At 33.8% G+C, this 15717-nt stretch overlaps 3 protein-coding genes across 4 annotated transcripts; 2 read left to right on the top strand and 1 right to left on the bottom strand.

Moving 5' to 3' along the window:
* The first annotated feature begins 2603 nt into the window (after window positions 1–2603).
* On the top strand, window positions 2604–5549 carry LOC107899878 (probable RNA 3'-terminal phosphate cyclase-like protein). 2 transcript variants are annotated; one of them, XM_016825643.2, is made up of 6 exons: window positions 2604–3029; window positions 3118–3267; window positions 3587–3765; window positions 3830–4005; window positions 4090–4306; window positions 5176–5549. In XM_016825643.2, exons 1-6 carry the CDS (start codon window positions 2825–2827, stop codon window positions 5383–5385), a joined length of 1137 nt encoding a protein of 378 aa, XP_016681132.2. In that variant the 5' UTR covers window positions 2604–2824; the 3' UTR covers window positions 5386–5549. The 2 variants fall into 2 exon arrangements, with proteins under 2 accessions (XP_016681132.2, XP_016681177.2); XM_016825688.2 differs by having other exon boundaries at window positions 2710–3029; window positions 4849–5549.
* A 1167-nt stretch (window positions 5550–6716) lies between these two features.
* Window positions 6717–7502, top strand: LOC107963076 (disease resistance protein RPM1-like). The gene is made up of 3 exons (XM_016899892.1): window positions 6717–6824; window positions 6871–7021; window positions 7132–7502. Exons 1-3 carry the CDS (start codon window positions 6717–6719, stop codon window positions 7500–7502), a joined length of 630 nt encoding a protein of 209 aa, XP_016755381.1.
* A 1174-nt stretch (window positions 7503–8676) lies between these two features.
* Window positions 8677–9742, bottom strand: LOC107900008 (thioredoxin-like protein Clot). Its single transcript, XM_016825761.2, has 2 exons — window positions 9364–9742; window positions 8677–9157 (listed from the first exon to the last, which is right to left on the bottom strand). The coding sequence occupies exons 1-2, from the start codon at window positions 9506–9508 to the stop codon at window positions 8898–8900; spliced, it is 405 nt and encodes a 134-aa protein (XP_016681250.1). The 5' UTR covers window positions 9509–9742; the 3' UTR covers window positions 8677–8897.
* Between the last annotated feature and the right edge of the window lie 5975 nt (window positions 9743–15717).

Raw genomic sequence — 15717 nt, 5'->3', positions numbered from 1 at the left:
TACCTTATCACCTACAAGTCATTTACCTAATGCAAATCATTTAAATCATTCACACAATTACCTATTTCACCAAGTTCATATATATTTACAACATTTCATACCGTTTCAAGCTACGCTTATTCCATTGTAAGATATAAACATTTAACCAAAAGTCGTACATAAACCATTAGGCATTAAGTGCATTTACATATAAATTTTTATATTGGAAGATTTAATGAGCTTACTTGAGTGTGCAGGATGTGTATTTCTAAGCCTAAAAGCCTTAGGAACGATACTCAAGTGTGACACAAGCTTCCTAAGTCGCAACACATGAAAACGAATGCAAGACTTTGTATTCGTAGTGTAACACCTGAATTTCTAATAACCCGAAATTAGAACGAACAAGGGACTAAATTGAAAGAAACCGCAAGCTGGCAACCTATATTGGAAGAAAAAAAGAAAGCTGGAAACTGAATTGGACATGGTTGAGATTCAATTCTGGTTCAATTAGGGTGGAACCAACTAGTTCCTTAGTAGGAGGCATAATAATTAGTGATGCACGACTCTCATAAGGTTGAAAGAAGCACGGGAAGGGTTATAAATAGTTGGGAAATAGCTCTCAGGAATGATTTTCTTCTTGACCTTGTCTCAATTTCTCCCGTTCTTCATCCTCTTTGGTAGCTCGAAGAAGGAGCAATCATGAAAAGGTATGCATGGAGCAAACTTCATGAGGAAGAAGCTAGAAAAGTAAGAAAAACAATAAGCGAATAAAATTCTTAACATTTCCATATGCGTAAAAGTTAAGAAATAAAGCTAAAGAGCTTCAAGAACTGGTTTAAGGGATCTGCATTTTATGAAAGTAGGGAAATCATTAATTCTTTTTGTTTATCAACTTAATTAATTATCTTTTCTTACCATTAACTATTTTCTTACTTATAGATAAAGTTTCATGCTTTTATCGGTATGCAACTAATGCTTAGCCTCATTTACCAAATCTATAATACTGTTATAAGTCATTATTTGAATATTTTAATGCTTTAAAGCTTTTACCATATTTAATTCATTTACTATATCCCATTTTTTAGTATTGGCCATGAGAATCTATAACTCCTTAGCTTTAACTATAGCAAATCTAACAACTATTATCTTTAGTAAATTATAAACATCTCACATTCTTAGGACCTTTAGCTTAAGACATTAACTATGTTTCATAGCCATATATCTCTTTTCCCTACGGTATGGTATCCACTTCTCTTGCGCTGTGGTCGTTTTACTATTTTTATTACAATACTAATATCATTTTATGGATATAATCCATTTGACATATTTAGTATGATTTAAGTCTTTTATTACAATTCTTTTTCTGTTCTCTTTACTTTTTTATATTTTAATAAACTCATAGATAACAGTTTCAACCAAACTCTTTAATGTGTAAAATGTAAATACTATCGTATGTAAATCACCCACGCGCAAATGGTACTGTTGGGTGCAAAGCATAACCCGCATTATACCTATCATATATGACAGCACAACACTACCATCTGTATTCTATGAAATGTTAATTATATTTAAATAATTTTCACGTTGGTTTACCTGAAAAATTATAAAAATTAATTACTAATAACTCTATTCAAATCATTAACCAACCATTTTATTCAATCAATAATCACATTAAATCTTTAATGATTAACACCATTTAGGTACCCAATGGTATATTAATACCTATATAAAAGGTAATGCTTCAATTTTCAAGTAGATGGATTTAGAGTTAAAATTGGACCACATCATATAAAACATGTAATAAGCTAAGAAATGAAAATAATATGGAAAATAATGAAATATTAAATTGTACAAAAAATTACATGAATGTAACATAGACACACGATTGTATCAAAATCAACATAAAATTAGTTACTAACACATAAATATTTAAAACAATTTATATACAATATTCTTGATGGGTTAATCAAGCTGGGAGGAGGAGATGAGGATAGGCGCTTTACCTTACTTGGAGCAAAGCAAAAAGCCATCGGAGACAACTTTTAGAGGAATTGGAAGAGAATTTGGAGAGAAGGGTGAGGTAGAATGGTATAGTAAGAGAGAGAGATATTTTTTTGCTAGAGATATGAATTTTTATACCCTTACCTGTGATTTCAATGTCTAATTCGAGTGCTCTCGAGAGGGGTTTTCAAATAGTTTATCTAGCTTACTACACGGTCAAATGTTAATAAATATGATTATATTTTTTCTTTAAATTGAATTACTATGATTAATTATATAAAATATAAGATGAAATAAAATAAGAGACGTAAATTGAATCATTATGAAAAATTAAGCAAAATATGATAAATGAAAGAATGAAAAAAACACAAGACAAGTATACAACCATGTAAAAATTTACTTAAACATGTAATATATACAAATTTATGATACTTTGAATGAAAAAAATACAAGTACAAACATATGCAAAAAAAATTAATAATATAAACATAAATAAAGTATTGTGATGTAAATTTTAAATAAATTATAATATTTTAAACTAAAAAACCACCTATTTTTATTTTAATACCTAAAAGAGTCTTAAAATCATTAAAAACGTCGCTGATTGGGCTAAAAAAATCCTCTTATTCTAATTGGGATTCAGATATTATAACAAGTTAAAATATCCGACCCGAACCCACTCTTTTTACCCAATCAGTCAAGCTTTTAGCTTTAGGGTTTTAGTGAAAATATTAAATAGGAACAGAACCCTTCAATCTCTTGTTTCCGGGCAAAATCTTTTCGTTTCAACTCAAACCTTCGTCTTGTCTCCCTTTCTACAGAGCAACGTGAAGAAGGGGAAAGAATGGGGAAAATAACGTATAAGAGACTGAAGGGAAGTCAAAACATGAGGCAAAGGCTACTCTTAGCAACATTAAAATCAACTCCGGTTCTCATAGAAGACATCCACGCCGACGACACCTTACCTGGTCTCCGACCGCATGAGATTTCCCTCCTTCGTCTCTTTGAAAAGCTCACGGATGACTGCCTAATTGAAATCAATGAAACTGGTAATACCCCTTTTTTCCCCCTGAGCTATTAGCTTTTGAATTGAACTTAATAACAAGTTACTTAAAAGTTGTTGGTGCTCTTTGATAGGTACAAAATTGAAGTACAAGCCTGGGATTATAGTTGGAGGGAGTCATCTGGTGCATGATTGTGGTGTTAGTAGAGCAATTGGGTATTTTTTGGAGCCTTTGATCTTGCTTGGTTTATTTGCTAGGAAAACCTTAGTTATAATCCTCAAAGGTAATCCCTTGTTTTGCTAGAATTCCAATTTTTTTTACTTCTTCTGTGGTTACATTCCTTTGATTGTCAGTTAAGATGCTCTTTTGTAATATGTTAGCATTGCTAGAAAGTCACTTATTGTTTTGCAATGTATAATAACTTACAATCAGGAGGTTGAGTTAATGGCAATATGTGAAAACTATTGCATTCGGGGGTCTTATAGAATTGTATGTGTTGCAACAATGTTTCAACGTTGATGTGGGAAAACAAGTGTCATAGGTCAAATTTATGGAATAGGGGAGTTGATGGATATGATTAGACTACTTTTGATTATTTTCAGGGATTACAAATGATTCTAAGGACCCATCTGTCGATACTTTCCGTTCCACCACCTTTCCCTTGTTGAAGCGTTTTGGGGTTCCTTCAGAAGGATTAAAGTTGGAAATAAAGAGTCGGGGAGTCTCACCTCATGGTGGTGGTGAAGTTCATTTGGCAATTCCTACTGTTCAGCACCTAACAGTGAGTTTTTTTAATCTAACATACTTCATTTTTTTATGTGAATTTCTAACACTTTCTGCTACAGGCAACCATGTGGACTGACGAAGGAATGGTTAAGAGAATTAGAGGGGAAGCTTTCACTACCAGAGTGAGCGTTCAGCTTGGAAATGAGATGATATATGCGGCTCGTGGAATTTTTAATCGTTTGCTTCCTGATGTTTACATCGCTAGTGATTATAGAAAACGCTCAGAGGCTGGAAAGTACGGTTACTATATATATATTTTGGAATTTCAGTTTTTATCATAACCAGGAAATTTCAAATTCCTTTTTCCCCCTAAATGCAGCTCGTCTGGATATGGAATTTCACTAGTTGCTGAAACTACTTCTGGTTGCTGCATCTCTGCGGATACTACAGTTTCTTATCCACGAGGGGATGAAGAAGAAGATATTGAAGGTGAGGAGAAAAAAGAGTTGATACCTGCAGCTGATGTTGGTGAGAAACTGGCTTCTGTTCTTCTTGAAGAGATTGAGAAAGGTGGAGTGGTGGATTCAACTCACCAGGTATTACTTCTATGTACTCTATTCCATTGACCTGCCACTTGTCCGATTTCATTATTCTAATTCTGTTTTTTTTATTTTGATTTCTCTTTGTCCACATCATATAATATTGTACTTATATGCTGTGACTAAGATAAATTTTAAATTAAATGTGAGCTCTGTTGTTCAGAATATTATGCTCATTAAAACTCTTAATTTTCGTTGGGGTAAAATGAAGGCTTTTAAGTATGAAGCAAAGAAGATGATCAGTATTTGCATTAATTCCACAAACTGCCTTTGAATCTATTGAAAAATTTCTCCCTCTACGAATTTTCTGATCCTGCTACTAATTTAGCCCTTTAGGTTGCTTTTTTTGCATGCCATTCCTTTATTTATTCCTTGTATTGATCTTCCACTAGAAATTGAAAAGATTTTAAGTTACCAGCATGGAAAGACTTGTAATAACAATATGGCCATGTATTCATACTTCATATTGGTTGAGTTCTGGTGGTTCTGCTTTTGATGTTCCTTGTTTTCTTTTATCTTTTCCTTTTTTCTTCTTTCAGGAAATAGAAGTATTTTAACTGGCCAGGAAAATAAAAGGTGTTCCATAATTTAATTATTTTTTAGGGTGGTAAGACTTATCATACAAAAGGACTAGTTTTTACCCTTGGTTTGACATCTAAGCTTTACCATGAGGCATCTTATCAAAGTGCATCTGGAACTGAAAATCTTATAATATGGGAATAACCTCCTTATATTCCAAACAAAGATGAAAGTCATAAGTTACTCATTGTAATGCATTATATTGGGACGGTTGTAAAGCTAGCATTTGTAGTTTGGGTAAGTGTCTCTTGTTACTTAACAGTGTAGCCCATTGTTTGGTTTTGTAGGGTTTGTTATTCCTTCTTTGCGCGCTTTGTGTGAATGATGTTTCAAAGGTTCGAGTGGGAAAGCTCTCTCCATATGGAATAGAAACATTGAGAGAAATCAGAGATTTTCTAGATGTTCAATTTGTGATAAAGCCAGATCCATCCACAGGGACGGTAATCCTTAAATGTTGGGGTTCCGGGATGAAGAACCTGTCCAGAAAGACGACCTAATGGCATTGTGTAGCATTGTATCGCAGAGAGCTATGATTAGATTGATGGCAAATTATTTACTAGATGACATTGAGCTAGTCAATTTAAGGACATTTATTTGTAACAAAATTTTGTAATGGTAATTGATTTTGAAAAAAGGCGCCACGCAAATAATATTCTCTTCATCCAAACGGAAACAGAGCAAGACTCAATCACCATTAACGGAATGTTTTTCATGGCCAAAAGTCTGTTTCTGAACTTGAACGTTTTCTAGCTTCTTAATTGTCTGATCCTTATCTTGTATAACCAGCTGCTTAAAAATCGAGAAAACAATCTTTCTATTGGTGAAGGAGCCAAGCAACGATATTCTGTTTGAATCAATCACCATTAACGGAATGGTGTCATGGTTAAATGTCTTTCTCAACTTGTACGCTTTCTAGCTTCATGATCCCTATCTTGTACGCTTCATAATCCCTATCTTGCAGTATTAGCAACCTAAGAATCTCCAAAGGCATGCCTTCCTTTCTCCTTGAGGGCCTTTCTGTCCTAACCTTTTAACCAAAAGACAATAAGATTGAAATTTTAGATTTGATTACAATCATTAAAAAAAAAAGAGTTTAAGCTCTGCTGATCTTGTAATAGACAAACTCTTGTCACTCTTGTAGAATGAAGCATCTTCTTTATCGCGAGTTCCTGACAAAATCCGAGAGATGAAGTGTCGACTAGAAAGCATGAGAGTCTTTCTCCTGGATGCTGATAGAGCAGGGACTAAAATCAAATCCAGATGGATTGGGTGAAAAACGTGCGGGAGCTAGCATGTGAAGTTCAAGACATCATTGATGAATTCCCCTACCATGAGAATAACTGACAACAATGGCGTGGTAACAATGGCAAAAGGTACAATTGCAAAAGTTTCTTCCAATTAAGTCTTCATTTCCCCCAAGGATTAGTATGTGAGGCATGAAGTAGCAGCCAAGTTGCAAGACATTAACCAAAGGATGAAAAACATCACTGAGAGAGCCCATCAATTTGGTATTCAACAACTAGAAGAAGGGTACTTCTTCTCCCAATGATCCTAATTGGAAGAACAGACTTAGCGAGTCATCACTTTTCATTAAAGATGGCGATCTTGTTGGAATAGAAAAAGGCACAATATGAGTTACTAAGATGGCTAATGGCTGAAGAACCCCAGCAGACCATCATTTCTGTGGTTGGCATGGGTGGTTCAGGAAAGACTACCCTTGTGGCCAACACTTTCAACAAACAAAGTGTTAAACAGCATTTTGATTTTTGATTTTTTCACTTGGATCACTGTCTCCCAACAATATGCAATTGAAGAGTTGTTTAGATCCATGGTAAAAGATATCTACAAACAGAAAAATGAAGAAGTTCCGATGCATGTTGATACCATGACCTATAGAGCATTATTGGAGACTTGTGCAGTTCTTGCAGTCAAGAAGGTACCTTGTTGTCTTAGACGAGGTGTGGAGCAATCAATTCTGGCAGGAGATCAGTATTGCATTTCCTGAAGGTATGTGCGGAAGCAGGGTCATGGCTACTACTCGAAGAGAGGATGTAGCACCTTTTCAACCCAGGTTTGTAAGCTATGTGCACCGAATTCTGCCCCTCAGAGATAATGATGCTTGGGAATTTTTCTGTAAGAAAGCTTTCCCAAACGAGCTAGGACAGTGTCTGTCGCATCTTGATTCATTGGCAAGAAACCTAGTTGAAAAATGTGAAGCCTGCTGTTGGCTATTTCGACTCTAGGTGGTATGAAGTCTTCAAAGAAGTCGATAGCCGAATGGAAGAGAGTGCGTGATAATTTGGCTTGGGAGCTAAGCAACAACCCTTCACTTGAACTAATGAGAACTATCTTACTGCATAGTTACCATAAACCGCCTTTCCAACTCAAACATTGCTCCTTGTACTGCTCCCTTTTACCAGAAGATTATGAGATTAGGCGAAATAGAATTAGTAGACTATGGATGGCAGGAGTTTTAGAAATGGGTAACGACATACTACCAGAAGCAGTTGCTAAAAGCTATCTAATGGAACTTATTAGCCGAAGTTTGCTTCAAGTCAAGGAGAGAAATGAGTTTGGAATGCCTTGGTCATTTAAAATGCACGATCTTAAATGAGATTTTGCACTTTCGATATCAAAAGAAGAAAGTTTTCTTGCTGCATGCGATGGAGAAAAAGGAGAAGAACAAAGAGGAAATCATCGCTGCTCAATCCAAGTGAAGGATAAAGAAATAAAGACAGGAAATGGTACATCACAACTTCGTTCCTTGATCATTTTTGTTGTTGATGAAACTTGTAAATTCAATGAATTGCCATCTGGTTTAAAATTGTTAAAGAGTGCTGGATTTAGAAGATGCTCCAGTCGATGAACTACCCAGTGAGTTTGGACATTTATTAAATTTAAGATATCTCAACTTGTCAAAAACTCAAGGGAAGGTGCTCCCAAAGTCCATAGGTAAACTTTTTAACTTGCAGTCTTTACTCCCAAAATTGAGAAGCTTCCGAATGAAATTGTGAAGCTGCAAAATTTGAGGCAACTAAGCGCTTCCTACTTGACAAAGAGAGAACTGAAATATTTCCTTGAGGAAATTTGGAGCATAGTTGTACCCCAAATATTTGTATGATAAAAGAGTTTGCAAGTTGTATCCCTACTGAGACTAACAAGCGCCTTGTTACTTAAAAGAAATGGAACAATTAACAAGGAATGGAATGCCTTCGCAACTTATGGTTGGGTTCAACGCAGGCTACAATAAAGCTGGAGGCACTTTCATCAGCTCCTCCATAGTCCATACCTTGAGAAGCTGACACTAGATGGGAAATTGGGGAAAGTTCCACATTGGTTTGCTCAACCTCAAATTCTTGTCACTGCAGTTTACTTAAGTGGGGGAAGATGCAGTTTCTCACCTACAGGCATTGCCTAATTTGTTGAAACTTAATCTTTCCAATAACGCATTTGTAGGAGAGCGACTGTGTTTGGTTGAAGGGTTCAAAAAAGCTTCAATATTTAAATTTACGCCAACTCCCTCAGCAGAAAGAGACTGTGATAGAAACTGAGGTGATGCCTGAGCTCAAGGAGTCAACATCTTCAAATGCAAGGAGTTGATTCGATTGCCATACAGATGTTCGAATGAATTGGTGGAGAGCATATGCGGAAAAGGAAACCGCTCCCATCTACACCACACATCTTACTCACCAGAACTGATGAAGAAGCTGCCTTCTACAATTCCAGGTACCCGTCTGTTTTACTAATCAATCATAGTGACTGCGTTTTATTCTTAAAGATTGGTATCATGACATAATATATTGTTATCATTGTAATTCCATTATATCCAGAAAATAAATGGTACTCATTTGAGTTCACCAATGTCTAGTGCACATCATAAAGGACTACAAGGCGTTACTAATACGTAAGAATGTACCACATTTCGTACAGAAATGAGGTATGGATGACAATCTTATTCTAAATCTGAAGCAATATAGAAAATTCAATAGTTGAAAGTAGTAGGTTGGTTTTATTTGCAGGAGAGAAGCGCATCAATTTTGTGTTCAAGGTGTGCTTCATGGTCTTCTAAACGAGCTTTGATGGCTTGATTGTTGGAATCCCAAAGAAGCAGAGTTGGGACTCCAGTTAGCTTGAATGTTGAGTCAAGCCGCCAAGGATGCTGTGGATTCCTCCATGTTGGCCTGTCACCCACATATGCTCTCAGCAGTGTCACATCCTCTGGCGACGCTTCCAATTTCTTGTATATCACAGGTTCAGCTCTTACACAGTCTAAACGCAAAAAAAAAAAAAAAACTGATACTAGTAAACAATCTTAGAAATCAATCCTCGACTAAACCCTACCTTATTTTGAGGTTAAGAGGTGATGGGGATTTTTTTTGGGGGGGGGTTGATAAAAAAAACACATCATCAATTAACTCAAGACTTGCACACATGAAGAGAGATGAATTAATAACCAAAAAGAGGAGGAAAAGTACCAGGACACCAACTAAGAGAGGTAGAGGGGTCTTTATCGGCCAAGAAAAGGATGAAATTGGCTTTGTAGTTGGGTGCATCTGATCTGAATTTCTCAAACATACCGCCAAAGCTTGAAACCGTCGAATCCACTACTTTCAACGGCATTCTTTTTAGCTTCCACTGGTTCTTCCTCCCAAAATTGTGAGATTCAAGAAGTGGGAAGATAGATATGGTTGGAAAAAGAAGGAATGTTGTAAAACTTGTGCTTTCTTCAGGCCCAGCCTTTTAATGGGCTATGCTGTAGACATGGAACAGAAAAAGGCCTTCGCCCTTGGTTGGTTGAATTGGCCCATTTCTTGGCTATTTAATATTAGCTAAGTAGCGCGCAATTAAGGAATGGTCACAGATCTTTCCAAAGCCTCCCCCCCCCTTAAAATCCCACACAAGTGGTGGAACCAATCAAAATAACATTTCCTTATTCAAGAGGTTGAATAATATAAAATTCTATTTTTTTTAAAAGCACTTTAGAGAAAAAATAAACAAACTTAAAATTAATATGAATTTTTAATTTATAGATCATTGATAAAAAATAAAATAAAAAAAAGAAATCTTAGCATAATTTTATCACTTTTCACTGTATTTTAGTTTTCATTTTCCCTACCACCTCTAATTTTCTTTTTTTCATCATTCTCTATCTTTTTCTCATAATCTTTTATCCTTCTCTTTAATCATTATATTTTTTCTCTTTTGATTCAAACTCTGGGAAAAAAATCATTTTTTCCATACTGGATGGTAATGAAGCGAAGTGGGTATAAATGTTATTAAATTTATCACCATTTCACAGCTAACACACTCTGTTCCACCACCTGCTTCACTCCATTATGAATATATAATCTTGAAAATCACTACCACCTCTATGGATGTTAGATGCATTCATCCTTATGTCATTGTTGGGATCTAGTGCCCTTAGTATAGTGATATTGTCTACGTACTTTATGTGCTTGTAATTTTTCAAACAAATTGGTTTAGTGAAATTCCATTGTTATTATTAATATCTTTTGTATAATGTCCTCTTTGCACACAAAGTAAAATAAAAGCAAATGTTAGCGCATTGATTATCTAATGTTTAACTAATAATAAGTTGCATTATGTGATCGGATTATAATGCAAGAAAACAACTTATATTAGTAGATAATCTAAAAAGGTATATAGTCTAATCAAAATTAAGCAAGTTAATTAAAAAAATATTATGTCGTCTATAATGTTCAATTAGGACATTGTCTTAGGTATTGGAGTGGATGACTACCAAAAGATAGAGATGTAAATGTGACTAACTGGACTTGTAGTATATCAGACATGACCTAAGTTAAATAAAATCTAGATTTATTTATGGATTTATTCACTTGTGACATTCATAATGTGACTTACTTCAATTCATAGTAATTGATGGAGTATGTATGCTTGACTCATATACTATAATGAATTAAAAGCTTGAGTTCAATTGGTAATAGAGTCGAAAGCTGGTACTTTAGGTATACAACTTTCGTATGACATATCTTCACTTACAATGGTGGAATTCATAGACTAATAAATGTATATGATATCCTCTATTGACATTACATGCTGGATGGAAAAGTAATGTGGCCATGGGTCATTTGTCCTAAGATGAATAATTTAATTACTAAATGTTAGTAATTGACATTTTCATGAAGGAATATGTAATAGTTACTATGAGATAAAATAGGATTATAATGGTAGAACGAATTTTATCCCAAAATAATTAAGGATGTGCTATGAGGGTAACACATATCACAAGGTCATTGGATGAACACTTGATATATAGTAATGGTATACAATGAAGAGATTGGAGAGTTCGATCATTGTACTTTAGTCGAATGACTTTATGACTAAATAATGCGTTTTCTCACTATGAACAAGAGATTATTAAGGAATTAAATTTATTTCTTCGATTATTTAATTAAATTGTAATTAAATAATTGAAGTTCGAAGTGAAAGTTAAATAAATTAAGTTATCGTAGTTTCATAAGAACAAGTTAATTAAATTAATTTGCTCATAGATTCTAGTGCGATAAAATAATCATGACCTTAACAATATTAAAATTGGGTTGAGAAAATAATGTAATTAGTTTAATTAATTAATTAAAAGAATAAATAATATTTTGGGCATAGAAATATATTCATTGGGTAGGATAAATTAAATGAGTTGGTTTAAAGACCAGATGGCACATATAATTGGATCTGATTCATGACGAGGCCCAACTAGGAATGGTTAAAAGGAAGGGGTGACAAACCCTAGTCCTAGGAAAGGAGTTGTCGTCACCCTTTGCATACTCTCCTAGTGGGAGTCTGTTTTCCTTTTAAAATATTATTATTCGGTCACAACTTGTTTGATTGAGGCACTTGTTATCTTCTCTATAAATAGAAACTAAGAATTAAGTTAAATACACACTTTGATATTCTAGAAAAATATAGTCAAGTTTTATAGAGTTTGTGTTTGGTTTCTAACTTTTGAAAGTTTACATAGCTTCTCATTGATTTGCGAATAGAGCCTAGACTCTAGCAAACCGTGGTCGAGATTAACGGAGAAGATCGATGGTAGAAAGCCGGGAACGACAAAGTTTGTCTAACCCGAAAACATAGGTATAATTTGCGTAATAAGCTTATTGCTACAAATATCATAACCGGTCGATTTCAAAGAAAACTTTAAACTTTGGATTTGCATACAAACACGGTTTTCAAATTGATTTTTCCAACACTCACCCCACACTACTTCAATTTAATTGTTGCTACTTATCTTATTTTCAATTTTTTAAAATCAAATAATTATTCAAACATAATTATTCAAAAAATATTTAGACATAAAAATATGTGGATTTTTTCTATAATATGTTTTTTAATTTTTATCATTTTAATAGTTATATATAAGAATAAAATGATAACTCCATAAAGGGAGTGGGGTAGGGTGAGACAAATAGTTATCATAATCGCTCTTCCCATTGCTCATAAAAAAAAATTCATCTCGCCTCTTATTCACTTTTCAAAAAAAAATCCGGTCCACTTAAAGCGAATCAATTTAGAATAGATGGAGTGGTTCAAATTTTACCATCTCTATTCTTCACAGTTTAAGGGACTTCAAGGATTTAGTTAATCTCTTTCTCTTCATTGCTTTTAATTTACGATTGTTGATACCCATTACTTCAAATATAGCCACCTTACACTCCACGAAGCTTGGTTTTTTTAGCAAAACAAAAAGGGGGATGTGAAGATTTTAGCATAGACAAAAGCTTCAAGGGATTTGGAATTATATATATATTTTGGTTTTGGCCTTAAAAAAATATTAAAGAACCGATTATTAATTTATTTGATTTACGAATCGCAATTTAACAATGATTTATACTACTTCGCAGGCCGATTTCCAATCTAATTGATTAGTCCGATTTAATTTCAGTAACCAACCCCTCTCACTCCAAGGCTCGTCACCCACTAAAGATTAAACAATGATTTACCGATTGCTCACTCCCTATCCTCCGCCCTATCTCCTCCATTTTAGTTCACTACTACTATATTTTTTCTTTAAAAATTTAAAAAGGTAAAAAAAAAAAAGCATCAAATTTTCTAATCTTTATTACATTCCGAATAATCATGAAAGGAAGGATTTGGATTTGGGGTAGTGATGGCTAAGTCACTACAATAGTCGAATGATGCGTGATGAGACTAGCAGAAGAGTTTTTTTTTTTAATAATTTTTTTTTTTTTAGAATTATGCCTTATCTATATTTGCCTCATGAAAAATAATTTTGTTATAATCTTGTTTAAGACATTTTAAGTACTATTTTGCTGCATATTACATTGAAAAAACAAATACAATAATAAAGTAAAAATTTGACAACTAAAATTGGTGTTCTTTTGGGATGTGCTTGTCATTGTTGGCACAAGTTAAACCACTTGCTGTAAAACTCTAAATCTTAACACAATTCATATATGAAAACTTGAAAACTTGCAATCTATTTTTTCAAATGTTTGAAGAGAATCAAGGATCTCGTCTATGACCAGTTGTTCAAGATTCTTGGCCTCCTCTATAGCAGTGATCTTGATTAAAAATCTTTCAAGGAGAGACCTGAGCACCTTTCTCACAAGTTTGGTATTTGAGTACTTCTCCCCAAATGCAAAAGCTTGGTTTGATAAGTCATGCAACTTGGCATAAAATTCACATATTGTCTCTGATTCCTACATCCTCAAGCCTTCAAATTTAGAAGTCAACTTTTGCATCTTTAACTGCTTGACTACGGAGGCTCCCTCATGAGCGGTTTCTAAGATATCCCAAGCGTTCTTTGCCATTGTGCATTTGGCAATCCTTTTAAATTAGTATTTTGCCAACTTCTCTTTCTAAGTGGCCCACTGAATTTTTGGCTTTATAATTATACAATTCTCACCATCCATCTTGGATACTTCCCATCCAGTTAGGATCACATGCCATGCTTTCTCATCAATTAACATTATATAGGCTTTTATGTGGACTTTTCGGTAGGTATAATTGCCAACTTTGAGCATAGAGGGTCTCGATGTGGATGAACCTTCCGTATCTAAATCTTAGTAAAACTTCAGATCTCCACTAGCTACTTTAAGTGGTAGCCTCTGGTACCAATTGTTAACACAAGGGTCGTTGCCAAGAGCAGAAGTTGCATAATCAAATTAGTGCCTAAGATGGTGGGCACTCCTCTAGGCACTAAATGAAGAATAGTAATCACACGAGACACAAAGAGATGATTATGCAGTTCAATTTTCCTATGTCTACGGAGCCTAGCTTAGTGATAAATATGCACTCTCTTCAACAATTACAAAGTGAACCTACCCAATCACACACACCATAATCGTTTTCCTTACCCTTATACTTTGAAGACATAGTACTTTCACCATTATGATCACCTCCTGTGATCATAAGAAGTAAAACCACAACAACAGGTTTCACTATAAAAATAACGCTCTTACAAAGTTATTCTCACAATAACAGATTAAATGCCTAATTCTTTTCAACTATTTCTTAGGCAATTCTTTCAAATATATAGACTTTGATTTCGAGGCTTGCTTACAACAAGAGATCCAATACAATCCCAATAAAATAGTAATACCATAAGAGTAATGCTATATAATAACATATGAAATAAGTATGGACTCTATAACAGCTCATTAGCAGAATCACAATCCAATCCAAAGTCCATAATCCAAGAGATTGCTTTGGGAAATTTTGATCCAAATCAATTACCAATATTTGTATTCCTAAGTAGTACGATCTTCCATAATGGGCTAGATATTCACCATGCAATCAACATAACTCAAATATAAGGTTCAATAAATTGTAAACACCTAAATATGAAAATTGCCTTCACATAGATTTGGTGGGTAGGGGAGAGGGTACTTGTTTCATATTTTTCAACAAGGTTAATGGTTAAATTGGACTCTTTTTAAAAGGTTGAGGGTCAAATTTAGCAAAAAAAGAGAGTATACATTAAAGACTAAATTTATCATTATGTCATTTACATAACTATATTTCAATGCAATAATTTTGATAACATTATAGTGACTATTTTCATTTTTCATTACCTTTTTTTTCCTCTTTTTTCGTGAAGATCTGCATTGGCTCTTCCCAAATCATTAAAATTAATATATATATGTTTTATTTATAGCTGAAAGTAAAATCTTGACTTGAAATTTGAGAGAAGAAGAAATTAACAGTCAAGTGACAAAAAGGTAACAATTTGATAATGTTAATAACTATTATGTAACTTTTAAAAATTAAATGATCGAAATGTAATTTTAAACAAAATTTAAGTACTAATTCCTATAAATAAACTCCTCCTTAAAATGGGCGGCTGGAATGGATATTAATTAGGGAAAATGACAGTGAACGAATATAATAGGCGCAGACATGAGGCAGCTAAGAGTAAGATCTGTTTATATTTTTTTGGTGAAACGTGGATAGGAATTGTGACCAAAAGGTTTTTTACTTAAACATTTAATATTATATATAACATTGACAACAGAGTTCACTGCTCACTCATTGATGTTTAATGCATGTCCTCCTACAACATAAATGGGGTATTACCATCACCAGCTTGGATTTAGACAGATGATGTGGTGTATTTAGTTTATTTTTTGTCTCAAATTATAATATCGTTATAGTATTTAATTTTACCGTCATTATTATTTTTACACTAATCAGAGACAAATACACACTGTCCATTCAAACCTACCATTGACCTTTTATTTATTTATATATATAAAAAAACAAATTACCAGAATATTAAAGAAAAAGTAATTTGCTACTTTAGAAAAAAAAGTGATTTGCTCAATCAA

This window comes from Gossypium hirsutum, chromosome D09, assembly GCF_007990345.1.
Source record: "Gossypium hirsutum isolate 1008001.06 chromosome D09, Gossypium_hirsutum_v2.1, whole genome shotgun sequence".
NCBI classification, from domain to species: Eukaryota; Viridiplantae; Streptophyta; class Magnoliopsida; order Malvales; family Malvaceae; genus Gossypium; species Gossypium hirsutum.
This window is presented reverse-complemented; position numbering and strand designations above follow the sequence as displayed.

Excerpts from the sequence above, each read along its gene's own strand:
- LOC107899878 (XM_016825643.2), top strand. The coding sequence starts at position 2,825 with ATGGGGAAAATAACGTATAAGAGACTGAAGGGAAGTCAAAACATGAGG. Across the intron at positions 3,268-3,586 it reads CTTAGTTATAATCCTCAAAG|GGATTACAAATGATTCTAAG; the intron begins GTAATCCCTTGT and ends GATTATTTTCAG. Across the intron at positions 3,766-3,829 it reads CTACTGTTCAGCACCTAACA|GCAACCATGTGGACTGACGA; the intron begins GTGAGTTTTTTT and ends TTTCTGCTACAG.
- LOC107963076 (XM_016899892.1), top strand. The coding sequence starts at position 6,717 with ATGGTAAAAGATATCTACAAACAGAAAAATGAAGAAGTTCCGATGCAT. Across the intron at positions 6,825-6,870 it reads CAGTTCTTGCAGTCAAGAAG|GAGATCAGTATTGCATTTCC; the intron begins GTACCTTGTTGT and ends CAATTCTGGCAG. Across the intron at positions 7,022-7,131 it reads TGATGCTTGGGAATTTTTCT|GTGGTATGAAGTCTTCAAAG; the intron begins GTAAGAAAGCTT and ends TTTCGACTCTAG.
- LOC107900008 (XM_016825761.2), bottom strand. The coding sequence starts at position 9,508 with ATGCCGTTGAAAGTAGTGGATTCGACGGTTTCAAGCTTTGGCGGTATG. Across the intron at positions 9,158-9,363 it reads CTCTCTTAGTTGGTGTCCTG|ACTGTGTAAGAGCTGAACCT; the intron begins GTACTTTTCCTC and ends TTTTGCGTTTAG.